The sequence below is a fragment of the Tetrapisispora phaffii genome, chromosome 2 (assembly GCF_000236905.1).
Source record: "Tetrapisispora phaffii CBS 4417 chromosome 2, complete genome".
Classification (NCBI taxonomy): Eukaryota; Fungi; Ascomycota; class Saccharomycetes; order Saccharomycetales; family Saccharomycetaceae; genus Tetrapisispora; species Tetrapisispora phaffii.
Window position 1 is genome coordinate 714116 of NC_016521.1, and position 18117 is coordinate 732232.

Below are 18117 nucleotides of genomic sequence, written 5' to 3' on the forward strand. Positions count from 1 at the left end.
TTAATGTAATATATTCAATCGTTAGTTTTTAAATAATGTTCTTATATTCTATTATATATCATTGGTTACAAATGTTTGTTGCTATAAATTCAACAGGTTACATATAGATAATCTTATATAATTCTTCTTTCCAGTTAGCCAAGCGTGGTTAAACCTTCTTCAAACGATATGTTGAGTTCTTCAAATATTATTAATTCGAACTTTCGTGTCCTACATTCTCTCTTAATCATTTGCCATTGTTTCATATATATCGCTTTTTAACTTGGAATTCCCTTTGATTATTTCATTTGGTGAGATATGGTTTTCTTCATCAATATCTCCATTGACTAAATATTCATACTGCTGATCTCCGTACTGGTCGCTCGTATTCTGGTATTTAGTATTAGTTTCATTATTATTGTCGTCGTTGTTATTGTTGTGCTCATTATCATCATGGCGATGGCGGTGATGGTGATGACGATGTCCCTTTTTTTGTTTCGACCCAGTTATTTTATTAAGCACCTTATGATAAGATTTTGATGCTTTTTTGATTGAAGATTTAAGATACGTGTTCAATGGATCTTCAGGTTCGCTATCGCCAGGTTCTTCTAATATAGTATCTAAATTAGCCATATTTTCATCATCAGTTGGACTCACTGCAATGTATGATTTCCGTCTTGGTTTTATTCTTTCTAATTCTTGCAAATGATCCATATCTTCAACTTTACCACTTGGTAACATAATGGCTCTATCAACAGAATATGGTAAACCTCTTGCTCTACCTCTAATTAATAATGCAATGATGACTAATTTAGATAAAGTTGTGAATTGTCCAGAAAATGATTGATTGCTATTAGGATAACCTAATGACAAACCAACGGTACCATAAGCACTAACGATTTCAAATAAAATAGAAAAAATGTTAAAAGAAGGAATAGAATCATCTTGAATTTTTGAACCTTCACAAATACAAATAATAAACAATCCAAGGAATAAGTACCATAAATCAAACGACAGTTGCCTTCTTAAATGTGCTCCAACAAACGATTTGGTCGAGTTCTTTCTCTTTTTGAGTTCCTTCTCTCTTCTTCGTTTCTGTTTTCTCTTTCTCTTCTTTTCCTTCTTGATTTTAGCAAGTCTCTTTCGTTCACTCTTATCAATCACCAAATTTGACCCTTCAGTAGCATCGCTTTCGTCTGATGAAGATGATGAATCACTTAGGTCCTCAAAGGTTTCTTCAGGGAACCCCGAATCAGCAGAATATATACCCAACGATTGTTCTTCATAAACATTGGTTCTTCTGATTGAAATAGCTAGTGGTAGCACGGATACATACATCATCAACATATAAGAAACTTGAATAGCAGGATGCAATTTGCTTAAGTCTACAACTGCAAAACCAGCTGTTCTAGTGGATACACCTTGAAATAAACCAACTAATACACGACGACCTTTTGATAAGTCCTTAACTACGGCGGATCCAAAATCGAATATAATAAATAAAATTAGATCTGTCGCATTTAAAGCAATCAATGTCACCAAAAGCCATAAAGTAGCTGCATTAGGAAACAATAACGTAAAACAACGACGAGGATGGTCAAGTAAAAAACCTGAACTTTCTCTAACCGCTGATAGATCCGGTGATAATTTAAATACAAACCAAATAACAATTCTGAACAAAATTGGAAAACCTGTATTACCAATAATAATAAACCATATTAATACTACTAATGGAAAAATGGCGGCATTGAAGGATATCATGGAATCTGGAGTTAATGTTAATCCAAGATCATTGAAACCACTCATGGCAGTGAAGAAACCCCACCATGCTGGTGATACTCCATCTGCTCTAACAATATGTTCATAGTACTTTCTGTTGATGATCCATGGGACCAAAAAAATAAATGTTATGATATGGAATCCAATATAATAAATTAACAACAGAAGGCATAAAAGCTTTGTTGCTCTATATTCTACACCTCCCAACTCATTTTTTTGAAAAGAGTTTAAACCAACAAAAGTAGAATTACGACCAACAACGGGTTGCCAAGACAGGTAATTAGTACTCATACTTCTAGATAATTTTGGCTTTTGATGAGGTAAAGCATAATCTGGGTCAAAATGCAATCTGTAAGGTGTATTGGAATCAGCCATAAAATTGAAGTCATTTTCATTCTCCTTGGAGGATCGTCTATCTAATTTTTTTGGTAACCTAGAGTAATGCAGAGAACTTGGACTAAAATAATCAATGACTTCTTTAGTATTATTTGGCGAAATTTCACCACTACTTTCATTTAATGTATTGTGGAATAAATTATTATCTCCTGTATCGTTATAATCATTTCTGCTAATCGATCTCTTCTTTCTATGTTTATTTTTCCAATTTTCATAAACGGCTTTTTGAAATTCTGGAGACTCTGACAGTTTTTGAAGATCGATATTATCAAGGACATCAAAGGTTCTTGCTCTAGTTAGATCGTGAATAGTGTGTTCATCATTTTTGCCATTATTACCTGCCGAATTAATTGAATTTAATGAGCCTTCTTCTGAAGCTAATTTATTAGAAAATGAGTCTTCTACCTCTGCCCCCTCTGCATTATAAAGACCTCTATTGCCTGGGTGGCTTTTAGAAAAGGAAAAATCAAATTTATTCTTATCAAAAGAATTATTGGTAATGGTCCTTTTAATTCTTTTCTTGATTCTATCACCTTTAGGGATATGTCGCAAAAATTTGGTTCTGTGTGGCTTATAACTTTTTTTATAACTTTTCGGAGATGGCGATATGTCTTGATACATGCTAGTTGTTCTTCTTTTCCTTGGTGGCTCTGTTATATCAAATTGAATTCTTGGTGTGTTACGATTTGATGTTTCAATATGATTAGAGAGATCATCTTCCGAATTGCTTTCCTCATTATTTTTGAGTGATGGTTTTGAACTTTCGGCAGGGCTATCGTCATACGTGGAATTATTATCTAGCGTTTGCATTTCAACCATTGAATTGGATTCAATAGCTACACTGCTAGAAGCAGAATAATCGGAATTGCTACTCTCAGATGTCACAACAGAATCATCATCATTCGTCATTGTCTGTTCCAAAGGGATATTATTCGAATGAAGATGTTTAGTTTTCTGATATTCTTTATTATTTAAAAAATGTCTACTAACATATTCCAATTTATTATGGTTTATTGTGGAACTGCCATTACTGGCGTCACTTCTGGAATCGTCACAGATCTCGCTATCATTATTAGATGATTGTGTGGTGGGATTAGAATCTGTGCTTAGTTTCCTGTTATACATTCTAATGCTTTTAAGCGAATTTAAATCTGATCCAATTGTGCTATTAATATTTTCAGATTTAATTTTATTTCCTGAAATGTCTCTGGTCTCACCAGGCTCCAGAACTCGTTTAATATTTTGCGCATCTATATTATCATTACTATTGTTTTCTAGACATAACTCATCTTGAGAACTGACAGGATATAGTTTGGGCACATTGTCCTTTTCAACGATCTTTTCTTCATTTGGTGCACCAATGACCAATGCAGGACCATCATCCTCTTCTCTTTCTTGATGTTGTTCTTGCAGCATGGCAATTGATCTATACATATCAGCAGGTGAAATGTCAGTTGAATCCCTTCTACCAAGTATTTGTGTCTGGTTAGAGGTATTGGAAGCAACGAATTGCAATTTTCCAGCACCTGAAGAGCCAACAGGTTCTATATCATTGCCTGAAATTTCTCGAAGTTCATTTGCAGCAGATTGTTTACTAGATGAGTTTCTAGCATTTGCATCAGAGTCTGATTCGGAGGCTTTCTCATTGTCTCTAATTTGAAGTTTTCCACTAAACAACTGTTCTTGGAAATTAATAGGATTTTTATCATTGGGAGTATTTTTAGTTATGTTATGGGAATTGATTGTATCAAATCTTCCTCTAGACATAGTTCTGGCAGTAATCTCTCTGTTCAAAATTGTTCTTGTTCTTCTCATTTTAAAATCTCTTTTCGATGAGGTTCGAATACCGTCAAAGTGACGTTCAAACCAATAGAGTCGAACGAAGGCAAGACTTCCATGAATAAAAATGGGCGTGGAAATCATGCACATAATGTAAATGATAATTTGTTGATACAAAGTTAATGAATTGACGTCGATGGTGTTTAACCCACCTTGGGTAGCTGCACCACATGCTAAAAATAATATATCAATATACTTGTGATTTCTCACTGGATACATTAAAATAGATCCCAATATTGTTATGAGAATAGTGTATGCATAGTGAACTGCGATGAAATTAGGAAACACATATTTTTTAATTGGGTGAAAATAGTGACCACAATTTGAGATATAATCACGTATTCGATGCCCCAAAGTTTTCTTATAATAGACAGATACGGAAGTGGATACCCTGGTTAATGTACGTCGGATTGCCATGTTTGATGTGCAAGTCGTTTAATGCAGGTTAAAAAAAATGAAAATATATAAAATGTAATGTATCAAATGATGGAATATTTAGAATATTAAATGCTGATGTAGTAATAATTAGAAGTTTTATTGATGTAATTGTTTGGAAGTATATTGGTTATACCCCAATTCCAAAAATCTTAACTTAGTTAGCAACTGCTAATATGCTGGATTTTTATATAGGTACTGAAAGTGCAAACTTTTTAATATTTGATTATGTATAAAGTTTTTGAGTAATTGACTTATTCGTAATTTATGCTATTGATGTTCTCTTAACGTCATATGATTATAAAATTTTAATTCAGATAGAAATTCAAGTCTTTGAATGCATATGTAATTATATATTTCTACAGTTGTTCAAAATATATTACAGTATGAGGCAGCATTTCCATATTACATAAATAATCAGCCATAGCTGTTGATGGATGGATTTTGAAATTTGATATTTTATCGTGTAACATATATAAACTAGGAAACCGGCAAAAAAAATCCGATGTCGCCCTGAAACAAGAGTTTCTAAAATTTCAAAATAAAAAAGAAAAATAAGAAGTCATAATGCGAAAAAGAGCGAATAATATTTGATAGTAATTATTTTTTGTTTATAGTGACATGCACATATTTTAATTGTAACTTGGCAAACGTCTATTATTTATAACTCAAATTAAACACGGTTTAAAAAAAGGACGTCATGCGTTGATTTGACGGTGTGTTCGAGATACTGAAACAGTATAGGGTTTGGTATCCTAATACACAATCTTTGAAAAATTTCATTCTTTAAAAATGACGGGATATAGATAAAATAAACATTAGTTCACGAAAAATGACCAATAATATTTCTAATTTGTTATACGTATATATGTATCTTGAATATTCTATAAACTAGCATTCGGTGATTTAGTTTGAATTTATTATATAGCTAAACTATTGAGGAGCTGTTTGTTCTAATCCTTTAAAACCTCGTTGACGATGCTGTCTTTTGTAAGTTGATAGCAACTTTCGTGTGGTAATTTTAAATCTATATATCTATATTTACAATCTTATCTTTGTTTTTCAATATCCATGGGTGCATTAATAATTCTTTATATGACCGTCTTTCGTGTGGATCTTTTTTAAGCATAAAGATATAAAATCTTGCGCATTAGTACTGAATTTATCAGAAGGTAAAGTAGGGACTGGACCTGATACAATTGCATTTAATTGTGAAAATATATTATCATATATTTCAGCAGGGTAGGGATAGTAACCAAGAGCCAATTCTACTATAGTAATTCCTAATGACCAGATGTCGGAGTGAACAGAATAGGGTACCGACGTCTGATCATTAGAGTTAATACGTTCTGGCGCCATATATGATTGACAGCCAATATTTGTTTTAGCCAATGAGGCAACTAGATTTCCTGATACACCAAAGTCACATAATTTGATTGAACCTTCAGTCTTTGAGTATACAATATTGCTTGGTTTTACATCTCTATGCATTATATTATGTGAATCTTTTAACTCCATTAAACCCCTAATAATGGATTCGGCAATTTTTGATAATTGTTGCTCCTCAATTCCACTTATTTGTAAGCTTGTATCATCACAATCAGCATGAGTTAATTTTTTATTTTTTTCTGTTACACTTGATAGTGAACCACCATCCATATATTCCATGCATATGTAAACTGTGCCTTCAACAAAGAAAGCTCCGTAAAAATCTATTACATAAGGAGAATTACAATTATGTAATACTTCCAATTCCATTGATATTTGATTTAATTTAGATGTTTCTAATTCTAACTTTATTTTTTTGAGTGCCATTATTATCCCAGTTGTCTTATGTAAGACTTTAAACACTTGTCCATAGTTACCTTCTCCAAGTTTTTCTAAATATTCAAAATCATCAATTGAGAACTTTGAAGATGAACCATTTGAATATTCTATCCCTTGAGGTGATAAAGATAATTTACCTTCGAAGTTTATTGAACCAGTATCTATATCTAAAAATGGTGCGAAGCTTTCAAATACTCCTCCGGAAAAGTTGGTAAATTCGTTTGCTTCCTGTTTACCGAGATCCATTTCAAGTGGTAAATTTGCGGGAGTCAGAGGTGTTGCCATTTGATGTGAAAACATATCATTGTCATCGTCATCATCGTCATCATAATTATCACAGACATCTAATGCTGACAATGTAGAAGGAGGAGCGACATTTGTGTTAGAACCTGTCCCAGTGACAGTATCTGTTTGCTTTGTTTTAAACATAAGATAGTCTTTTTCATTATTATCTTTATGGCTATGTAATTTTTTATTTTTATTCTCTGTAGTTTCCTTCAATCCTAACTTATTCAGTGACAGTCTCATGCCTCTTCTGGCACTTAAACTTGGTCTTCTTGAAGTTGTGGATTTTAGTTTATCACAATTATTAATCGATGTAGTATGTGAGACTGAAGTTAACTTATCATTTTCAATTGGTCTCTTTGGTGCAACTCTATTGGGATGAAGATTTAAAAATTCTGAACATTTTAATGTTGGTGAACATGGGGTAGGCGAAATAGATGGTGGAGTTGAAGGAGAAGAAATATCCTTATATGGCTTATGCGCCATTCTACTTTGTTGAAAATTACTTAATTTATATCTTAATTTTTTGTTTAATGTGGTATAATTCTGTTGTATATCGAATTTATGATCATCTGCATTATATGAATTTAATTTGAATGAAGAAACATTTGGTGTATGTAACTGATTATTCTCAGCAGATAGCGTATGTGATGCAGATCTTGGTAGATTAAAAGAATGTGCTTTTTCAATGGAGTCTTTAATAAGTCCGTCACCCATAACAAATAATTTTGCTGTGCTGTTGTTTGTTTGCTTGTTTTTAGCTATAATAACTATTCCAAGTAGTTAAGTTTAATAGCTGATTTGAAGTTTCAGGAATATAAGAGATGAGAAGATGTATGAATATTGGAAAATGGAAAAAAAAGATTTCAAAGATTGAAAGAACAAATTATTTTGGCAAGTATATATATGCAAAAGATAATAAGGCATTAGAGTATAAAATAGCAACAAAATAGCAATTACCCCATATAGTAATTTTCATCTTAATCTGAATGAGGGAAATTCCCAAAGTAGGAACAATGAGATATTCTAAATTGACTCAGAAATATACAGTTGTGCGTCTTCATGTAAGCATATATTCGTAAATGGAAATGACTATACCCTAAAAGGGGAACAACATGGAAATATGAAAAATCCATTTGTTCTATTTCAGTCATCTCCCCATGAGATACGCTCGTAATAAATGGAAGTGAAAACGAAAAAGAAAAGAAAATATATGGCCCCCACGACCGTAGAAATTAACAATGTTTTCTGTGATAATGGCACTGGTGGGGTAGGGGAGCACACTGGAAGTGGGGAAACACAATACACAATGAAAGTCATAATCGAGACAACTGCCGCCCATAAAGCAACTGCAACTGCAACAGAAGAATATGTAATCGTAGTCTACTGCACAATTTTGAAATAACCGGTAAGTTGTAATCCATGAATGTTATGGTGAGATCGTAGATTATATAAACAAGAAATTATACTTTTCTTTTCCTCTCCTTTGCGTTTCAAAAAACATGGCTAGTGCAATGTGAGTACGTTTGACATATATTAATTATTTAGTGAAACTATTTAGTTAAATGAATTAAATGTATGTATGAGTAATATTTGTTGCTTTCGGAAAACATGTGTTTGATCATACAATTAAGAGAGGTGTGAAAGAGGGTCTTGTAAGCAAGGCGAAGTCTAATAAAATGTGTATTGCATCACTCTATTTGTCTCGCTATGTGCGGGTGTTGTTCTTTTATTCACAAATGCATCTATTATTGTTTAGTGTCTAATGAATTAAAGGAGTAAATTAGCATATTATCTTAATTCGTATTAATCCAAATACGTTGATTGAGTTGCTACTGTAATAATCACACAACCACCTAAAAATCCAATAAATTGAAAGAATGCTTTCCTTGATAGTAATATTTGTTGATAAGGGGAATGTGATTCAACGAAAATATTTTTAATTTGATGGAAAAACGAAGTCATATTGCAAGGTTCTCTCTCCGTCTTTCTTCCCTTACCTAAAACGTGTATGCTTGTATAAATAATGTCACCAGACACAAGTAATGGCCAGGTGTTCTCTGGTAACAATACTGGGGTAATGCATAATTAATACATATACCCATCATATATATATATGTGTGTGTGTATAATGTATGAAATTTATTATTTTAAATTGCAGTGTTTCTTTTTTTGCTGAAATTGGCCGATTATGGTATTACGGCGAGATTGACAATCACGCTTACAAGGATATATGTAACTTTATTTTCTATTGAGGATTCAAATTTTTGTTTTCTTTATCTCTTTATATAACAACCGTACAAAGATATACACTTGTCTTTTTCGCTTCTGCCTATTTTATAAAAGCAAGTATTATAAAGACTAATTAGGAGTAAAGAAATGTGTACAGGTTACGTAAACCATTGTTTGAACTGTGCATGGCGTCGCTTTGTGTAGTTTCCCCCCCTTCCTCCCTTCCATCTCCCCAGGTGTTTTGTATTTGGACGTATCTACTGTTTCTCTTCATTTGCCAATTCTACATCAGCAAATACACCATTCTCCAGGTCTTCTATTGCTGCATTAATCGCTGAACTTGGAGTCATTTGGATGTGGTGGTCTCCCTCATCACTATGTTCATTTGCACCTATACTTATATTGCTACCGCTGTTATTAGAAGAATTCTTTTTTTTTTATGCTGCTGATGATGATGATTACGACTTTCTGTACTGCTGGTAGTATTATTATGTTTCCTTCTATTTTTATTGTTATGGTGTGGAAGTGCAACTTCTGCAACCTCCAGATATTTCCTTTTTCTTCTATCATTCTCTTCTCCAATAAATCTGTTAAATGAATTCATTTCTACTTCTTGATTCGCCGGATTTTCTTCTTGCATTAAGTCTTCATCTTCTTCATTTGCAAGTTGTATATCTCTCCTTTCAATTACCGCATTCGTTCGCATTGCAGTCTCCGACATTAGTTTTGTATTATTTTCATTTGATAATTTCATTTTGTGCTTATTAGTGGTGTTCGAAGATGTTGGTGATAAAAATGGAGTCGGTAATGTAATGTTATTATTTAATGAATCTGGTGGTGTAGGTTCGATGATTTCATCTTTTTCGGTTTCGTTTTGTAGATTTCGTACTGCTGCAGCTGCCATTTGTGATAATGTTGAAGAATGATAAAACTCCTCATCTTCATCCATCATTGGTGAAACGGTTTTCCCATTTGAATTTATGTCAGAACGTTTACTCATACTCTTGTCACCATTATGTTCAATATTGTTGTCATTATCGTTATTATCATTATCAGTACTGTTACCATTATTATTTGTACTATTATTATTATTATATTTATGAATAGTCATTTTAGAACTAGTATTCTTATGCATGTTTGTATTTGATTGTAAATGGTTATAATTCATGGGGACATTAACCCCTCCATCTACGTCACTTAAATCATTATCGTAAATAAATTTTGCGTCTTCGATCATGGATCCAGCGTCATTCCCACGTGAAGGTTTATTTATATGCAGTAAATTGGCTGATGCTATTGCATTTTCGGGTAACATATGTGCTTGAGGAACGTTATCATTTGGCATGACTACCACACCTGTGCCATCTAAATGTCTCATCTTGCATTTTAGACATTGTGCTAAAACTTCAGATACTGTATTTTTAATACCTTTCCAATGATACCTTTCTACAATTTTGGATGTAATCTTATTAATACCTTGATGTTCCACTAAATGCATTTCCATTGCAATTTGTTTTTGTTTCAATGGATCAAATATAATTTCGCGTCCTTTTGTCATTAGTTTACCGTTTAATAAATAATGTGTCTTTGATGAAACACGAAGTCTCGCCTTTTCATTTCTATCACAATATGGTGGGTATTTTTTAACTTTTAAATAATATATCAATCTTTCATATTTTGAGATATCTTCTGTTTTTTCTGGATCTCTTAAGGAATCCATTCCTTTTGTGATATGTGTATATTCTTTCCCATATATGAATGAATCCACAGGAACATCAAACCCTTTTAAAATACCAGATTCTGGGATTTTACCAATTCTTTTGAAGTTTAAAACTTCAAATATTCTTCTTATACCAACGCTAGTACTGTATATTAGCGGGAAATAACATGAAGTAAAACCAAGTCGTTTTGCCCATTCATTAAATGTTTCGACTAATGTTTTACCAATACCTTTACCCCGGATACCTGCATTAACTAAAAATGACCCAGTAACTACATGCGATGATCTACCAGGATATGCAGGATTTAAAGAAAACAAACCTAAACATTGCTTTTCCCATTGTATATTTAGACTTAAATTTCTTCTTTGCTTACGTTTTTTATAATACGAAGAATTTCTCATCGTTTCAATATTAGTACCATAATTATTCTCTAAATCACTTATATCGTTTTCAATGCTATAATCTAATTCAGGAATTTCACCTAATACCATGATACAAATATGGCCATCCTTTTGAAACCATACTTCTTTGAATTTAGATAAAGACAGCGGTTCATAGAATGGGAAACTGTCACCTTTTTCAATTTCCATATTAAATTCATCTAACAAAAAAGCTAATAAACCTATTGGTAGTAATTCAGGATTCGCAGGCAATGGATACATTGTAGCTGTAGTCTCACCATCCTTCAATAGAAGTGTATGCGGTTGTAGAGGCGTGTGATACATCATATTCACGGAATCATCAAATTCACCATCATCAGTTTCTCTACCATGGACATCGCCATTTGATATGAAATTTTTGTCATAGTTAGGTGACAGTCCACCAACCTGAGAAAATATATTCATCTTGGTCCAGCAAGCAATGTGATATATTAAATTTGATGGGTATAATAGTATGCTATGTGCTTGAGTTGAAATAGTAGCTTAATTTCCAACACTACTTTTATATAGTGCTCACTATGGAGAAACACGAAACTTATAATTTTTATATGTACTATTTAAATTAGTAAAGTACTTTTACGTAATCGGCGGGTAACATAATACATGCAATCATTTAGGATAAAAAGAAGGTATATAAAGTTAATGCATATATATAAACTATGTTGATATAGTTCAGCTATACTTAGTAAGGAAAGACATGAGATAATAGTTCAAGAATAAATTTACATATAGTATTTGTACTTTCCTTATAAGTTTTTGATTCTAGCATTAATATTTGGATGTAGTAGAGTACAACATGTCACAACCGTCTCAAATAGTTGTAATGAAATAATATAATTAAATAATGTAATATATATAATATTTTATATCCATTGTAAAATAGAGAAGTAGAACTGTGATCATATTGCTTATTTTCCATATCTATATGTTAGTAAACAAATAGATCGGATATATTCAATCCTATGTCTTTGATTATAGGATTAGCACCCATTTCTATTACCTTGCTTTTTGAATTCTTGTACATTCGCCGCAAAGAATAAAGGGGATCTCAGACCAAAAATGCAACCGATCTCAAGTCAAATACAATTAAAGACAATCTCTTCGTAATTATAAGTAAAATTAATTTGTTAACTAGGTAACTAGTATACATTCTTAGCTTGTCAACTCTTTAAGCAGATATATATCCACAGTCTCAAGAATATTTGAACTTACCACCGCCACAATGTCACTATTTAGAACTTTACAGAACCAACCTCGTGTGATCTCTTTGTTTACGCAAGGCGTAGAGGTGAACTCCGGATCTAAGATTTTATATAATGAATTGAATAAACATTGCAAAAGTGCTGATGCGAAGACAAGGTTCAACATTGAAGTCCATAAGACGTTTCCCACTCTTGATCAATTAAAATACATGGTTGACATAAATCCAAAGGTAGTAGAACAACAGGTTCCAAACCTAATGAAAATCATTAGTGCTAAGAATAATTCTGGCATATTTGGCTCAAGTTTGGAAACTTGTATCAAAGAAGGTATATGGAACCCAGAAAAATCGATTTGGATGGATTGGGAGAAAAAAAGTATTGGTAATAATCTCAGCAGTTTACAAACCTACTTAAAGAGTTTAGAAACTAAGTGATTGTGACAATGTCAGTATCATTGCCATACAATTATCTTATGTCGAATGTTTCCTTCTATTTGGGAACTAAATTTTATTATAATTATATATTCTTTCTTACTATTTATGTCTCTACCTTATGTATATTTTTTTCTTCTAATAATAAAGAAAACTCAACAGAAAACTGTTATCAAACATATTAATCAAGAAGATTTTTTGATTTTAAGTTATCATTGACTTTTTCTCTCATAAAGCTAATGACATCAACAGGATCGGATGCTTTAAACACACTAGTACCTGCAACGATAACATTAGCACCTGCATTGGCAGCCATTGGGATCGTCTCCTTACCTAAACCACCGTCGACTTGAATGTCCAGTTGTGGGAATAGTTCTCTTAATTTGGCAACCTTTGGCATCATATCTGGCATGAACTTTTGACCACCAAAACCTGGTTCAACAGTCATTACTAATGCCATATCCAGATATTTACCTAGTTCGAATAAGACGTCGACTGGAGTACCTGGTTTGATGGCACAGGCTGCCCTTATACCATGGGATTTGATTAATTTGACTAGAGCCAGAGGATCCTTTGTAGATTCGTAATGGAAAGTGAATTGATCAGCCCCGCACTTGGCGAAATCTTCGACCCATTGTTCTGGGTTTGAGACCATCATGTGGCAATCAAAGAACGCTTTTGGTTTATCAGACACATCACCTGGTCTTGGGACTGCTTTTCTTAGAGATTCTACAATTGGTTGACCAAGAGTGATATTTGGAACAAAATGTCCGTCCATGACATCAATATGTAACCAGTCTGCACCTGCATTGATAACACGATGACAGTCACAGCCTAGATTTGAAAAATCAGAAGCTAGAATACTTGGAGCAATAATAGATTTAACCATTGTAATCAATTGTATGAGCGAGTTTGTATTGTAGGTAGTAGTTGCTCTTCTTGAACACTTTCAGATTTCCACACCCGGCATTGTAATTATGATTAGAGTGGGTTCATATATATATATATGTGTGTGTGTGCGTGTGAATTGATTAAGCTTACAAAGTTCGATAGAACTATGTACGTCCTTTAATTTCTTTTCTTTTTCGTTTCTTTTCTTTCAGAACAGAAATTGCCAGTAAACCCCTGCGCACAGTGACACAAGCAGGCCTCGAGGTCTCGACAAACTTTCCAGACACTCAACTCAGTTCGGATCGGATCGCATCAAGGGAAAAGAGCGTCAGTGCGGTGTTAAAAACCAAATGAGAGACCCGGGTAAGCAGCAGCAGTTGACTATAAGGACAGTGACATTTATTGAATGGGCGAGAGGAGGGCATTCAGGATGATTAAATAAGGTCGCATTTACTTCTCTTGTGAAGTAAAGATATATGTATATATATATATAGTAGATGTTATGTTTCATATGTTACTCTTCTAATATGAAAACATAAATTTGAGTTAGACTACAACCTCAAATCATAACTCACCATCCATACATATATATCATATCGAAGGTATATAATATAATTTCGGGACCGCGTTAAGTTTTCTTGTAATTGGTTATCTTTTCTAGATGTATAATTTATATAAAATTTCATTTAGACTAAACATAAATATATAGAATATGAGACCATGTCCTATTTATATGATTTCATTAATTTCATTTCTGTGAGTACAATAACTGTCTTCAACTAACTAAGCATGAAGAACCATATTTATATCGGAAGATATTCGGTTATGACCCATGCTTCATGTTGAAATCTGAATTCAAGTATTACTCATATTTCAACACATCCCCCTAATGCTGAATTTGGTATTCATGACCTTCCCTGTGAAGTACTCGATTTTGTCTCGAGCAAGGGCCTTTGTCATCATATCGGCTGGCTGTTCATTTGTTCCAATCTTCTTAATAACCAAAGTCCCTCTGCTAGACTGATCACGGATTTTATGGTAGTGGAGCGGAATGTGTTTGGTTCGGAAGTGAAACACGGGATGCTTAGCTAGCTCAAGCGCTGGCTGGCAATCGATGTATAAAACAGGAGGTTATATCTTCAGATCCATGAACTTAAAGAAGTTGACCAGCCATTGACTTTCTTTGACCGCCTCACTCCCAGCTATGCATTCAGCTTCGGTTGAGGACAAACAGACGGTGGATTTAATCTTCCTCGAAGACCACGTGACCGCACCATCGGCCATTGTAGTGATATATCCCCCTGTTGAAAAAGGGAGATCATCTTTGGAAGCGGTCGAAGCATCGGTATAGATAGAGATAGAAAGGGGATGACTCGTTTTGTAACACAGACTATCGTAGCGAGTGGTGTAGAGATACTGGAGCAAACGTTGAGCAGCAGCGAAATGAACTTGACGTGGGGATTCAAGAAACCGGGATAGAGTGGACACAGCAAACGAGATGTCAGGTCTTCCTGCGTTGGCAGCAAATAACAGTTGACCAATCAGGCTCTGATAGGGGGTGATATTGATTAATAGAGGTGAAGTATCACCAAATAAGTCAGTGGTCTTGGATAATGGTGTGTGTACAGCCTTGTCCACGTTGATTTGGGACGTGCTCGCAGCAGAGCTAATGTACTCAGAGAGATCTAGAGAAATGCTATTCTCGGATTGTTTAATGGTCATTCCGAGAAACTTATTAACAGGACCTAGATCCTTCATGGAATACGAAGAACAGAGCAACTCTTTTAAGGGAGTCATTGCCTTGGAAGATGGAGCAGCAATCAGTAAGTCATCAACATATAAGGCGACAAGGACCAAACCATCGGCAGATTTAGAGAAATAGAGACCGTATTCACCAGCATGACGAGTAAACCCAAATGAGAGCAGCGTCTCGTTAATGTGTGTGTTCCATAGAAACGGGGCTTGTTTCAGACCGTACATCCCACCTTTTAGTTTCCAAACATGAGTCGGATAGTGAGAGTCAAGAAACCCTGGAGGTTGACGAACATAGACCTCCCCATCAATAGCAGAATTGAGAAATGCGGTATCCACATCCATTTGATGAATACGAAGTTTGAGAGAGGCAGCCATGGCAAGAAACAGGCGAACTGAGTCATAACGAATGACTGGGGCAAAAGTTTCACTATAGTCAATGCCTTCTTTCTGCGAGTTTCCTTGGGCGACTAGCCGAGCCTTCTTCAGACCATTTGATTTCTCAGTAAATACCCAGCGAGAACCTAAAGAGCGACGACCGGTGGGAAGAGGAACCAGTTCATAAGTTTCATGTGAGCGAAAGGCAGACAGTTCACGAATGCATGCAGCTTTCCATTCAGCAGCATCGGGATGTGACATGGCCTGATTGATAGTTCGAGGCAGTTGAGCTTCGTATGATTGGTGAGCAACAAGAACAGCAGTAAGAACTGGATGGATAGAGTGGGACGATGCCGAGGTAGGTGACGAGGCTAGCTCATCTAGCTCACTGGAGGAGCTTTGAATGTGCATAAGTTCATTGGTGGTCAGAGGCGAGTCGGCAGTAGCGGGAACAAAAGACTGAGGAAGGACACGAAGGAATGGTGGATCTGGAAATAGTTGTTGACTAACAGCGACGGGAGGTAATGGAGGTGAAGACTGTGAGGCCTCCGTGTATTGTGCAAGAGCATCCTCAGTAGAAATAATTTTACCATTTTGTGTATTATATAGATAAATTAACTTTTCCCCAGCAGCTGCTTCAAACTGTGTATACCTAATATTCCGGTCGTGGGACTCGGTTGGATTCAAGTGTCTGCTTTTAACCAAGCGCACACCGTCGACTTCTGGAAGAGATTGGCCGACAATACTTTCATCGGTATGGTTGTGTCTTTGGTTGTGTGGACGAATGTGTTCTATGTGTCTTTCGAATTCCTGCTTGGCTTTATTAAGCTCTGTAGTGTGGTTAGCTTTGAGCTCATCTATCTGCTTCATTAATCGAGTATTACTGCTCGTTTGCCTCTCTATCTCCAGAGCAGCGGCCTCTTGTTGGGCTTTTAAAGCAGAATGAAGCTGTTGGATTTGTGCTTGCAGAGCTGGGCTTTCGGGCTCAACAGATGAAACAATGGATCTTCGCAAATACTGAGAAGGGCGAAACTCAGAATCAGAGTTGTCAGGCGAGCTTGTAACATCGTTATTGTTGGCAGAAACATTGTTGGAGATAACAGAAATGACGTCACTGGAGTTGATAGTCTCATTTCTTCCCAACAAATTTAAACATGTGGCCTGGTGATCAGGGTTCAATGCAATAAGCATCAGAGCCTCAAAATGATCCAGGACTTTCTGCATATTATTTTCTTTTTCACTGTCAGACAAGTAAGTGCCTCTTTCTGCAGCAATAATCTGTTTTGCAACAGTTCTAAGGGATTTACTAGCCCAGGAGTGTTGTTCTTCGATCGACTTGTTAAACATTGACTGGATCTGATTGAATAACATGGCGGTAGTGCCAACTTTTACCCTACCGTAAGTTTCCTTTAAGAAAGCTATGACCTGAATTGATACTGATTGAAATGAGTCGAGGTATACTTTCTAATAACAGCCTGGACATGGGCTTCAGAACTTGTCAAAATTGCAGTTTTAACGGCCGTGTCCAGTAAATTTAATACGAACTTCTTGATTATAGCATTTTCTTGAACTTCTACAGGAATGCTAGTAACGTTGCCGTTATTTTCGAAATATTCAAAAAGTTCAAGTCGAATAATAGATAGTTTATTCGAGAAGGATGCATACCAAAAATCAAAGTTGTCTTCTCCATTTAGTTGGACGTCGAAGTAGAAGTCATTTGCGACAGGGCTCATAACCTGTTGAGATAGTAATTGGGCGTACTGGGAAGACATACTACTATTAGTGTTGTTGTAATAATAATTTGTACAATTAGTCGAGTTGTAATTGCTTATTGTATTCTATTCTTTTCTTTTATAAATTATATATCTGACATGATTGATACACATGCCTTTTTATATCTTTATGTCTGGGAATGACTAAAAATAACTTTGTTAACACATTGTTACAAAGTTATATTGACACCCAGATCTTTTCTCCTATAACTAAATGTTATTAAGAAAGTTAATTTTCTACGCGGTCACAGTGTCGAAATATGAATTCAAGCACTACTCATACTTCAACATAGAATGACCAATGTGTACTAGGATATATCCAATTAACTGGTCGATATTCGTTGTCATTAACAGTTGTTTTCGTTACATTCTGTATATGATGAGGTGAGATTAGATGATTGTTTGATTTGTCGAAGTGATTTTAAATGCTTCATTTGGTGGTTGGTGGTATATGAGCTTTCTTGATAGTTCCTATTCGGGAGTAGCCGAACGCACGTGAATGATTTTTATTCAGAATGTATAGTTTATGCATTGAGAATGAATGGGGTCTATACTTTGTAATTCCTTAAATATTTTGATGACGATCCTTTTTTTTGACCCCTTACTAAATTATATAAATACAAAAGTATCTTTGTTTATTTATTTATATATAGAAAAATCTATTCTTCGTAAAACTAATAATGATAGCATTATTAATCTTTAGTATACATTGATTCTGTAACAACATCTAAGACAGTATTTTCATAAGCTACTACAGT

At 34.6% G+C, this 18117-nt stretch overlaps 7 protein-coding genes across 7 annotated transcripts; 1 reads left to right on the forward strand and 6 right to left on the reverse strand.

Annotated features, from left to right (window-relative positions):
• Positions 1-222: 222 nt before the first annotated feature.
• Positions 223-4410, reverse strand: TPHA0B03120 (uncharacterized protein; the record flags this gene model as incomplete). Its single annotated transcript, XM_003684370.1, has 1 exon — positions 223-4410. The coding sequence occupies one exon, from the start codon at positions 4408-4410 to the stop codon at positions 223-225; it is 4188 nt and encodes a 1395-aa protein (XP_003684418.1).
• A 1098-nt stretch (positions 4411-5508) lies between these two features.
• On the reverse strand, positions 5509-7257 carry PBS2 (mitogen-activated protein kinase kinase PBS2; the record flags this gene model as incomplete). Its single annotated transcript, XM_003684371.1, has 1 exon — positions 5509-7257. One exon carries the CDS (start codon positions 7255-7257, stop codon positions 5509-5511), a length of 1749 nt encoding a protein of 582 aa, XP_003684419.1.
• A 1089-nt stretch (positions 7258-8346) lies between these two features.
• MCO6 (Mco6p) lies at positions 8347-8505 on the reverse strand (the record flags this gene model as incomplete). The annotated part of the gene is made up of 1 exon (XM_003684372.1): positions 8347-8505. The coding sequence occupies one exon, from the start codon at positions 8503-8505 to the stop codon at positions 8347-8349; it is 159 nt and encodes a 52-aa protein (XP_003684420.1).
• A 664-nt stretch (positions 8506-9169) lies between these two features.
• On the reverse strand, positions 9170-11338 carry SPT10 (Spt10p; the record flags this gene model as incomplete). The annotated part of the gene is made up of 1 exon (XM_003684373.1): positions 9170-11338. One exon carries the CDS (start codon positions 11336-11338, stop codon positions 9170-9172), a length of 2169 nt encoding a protein of 722 aa, XP_003684421.1.
• An 817-nt stretch (positions 11339-12155) lies between these two features.
• Positions 12156-12569, forward strand: FMP46 (putative redox protein; the record flags this gene model as incomplete). Its single annotated transcript, XM_003684374.1, has 1 exon — positions 12156-12569. One exon carries the CDS (start codon positions 12156-12158, stop codon positions 12567-12569), a length of 414 nt encoding a protein of 137 aa, XP_003684422.1.
• Positions 12570-12747: 178 nt separating this feature from the next.
• Positions 12748-13455, reverse strand: RPE1 (ribulose-phosphate 3-epimerase RPE1; the record flags this gene model as incomplete). Its single annotated transcript, XM_003684375.1, has 1 exon — positions 12748-13455. The coding sequence occupies one exon, from the start codon at positions 13453-13455 to the stop codon at positions 12748-12750; it is 708 nt and encodes a 235-aa protein (XP_003684423.1).
• Positions 13456-14588: 1133 nt separating this feature from the next.
• TPHA0B03180 (gag-pol fusion protein) lies at positions 14589-16958 on the reverse strand (the record flags this gene model as incomplete). Its single annotated transcript, XM_003684376.1, has 1 exon — positions 14589-16958. One exon carries the CDS (start codon positions 16956-16958, stop codon positions 14589-14591), a length of 2370 nt encoding a protein of 789 aa, XP_003684424.1.
• Between the last annotated feature and the right edge of the window lie 1159 nt (positions 16959-18117).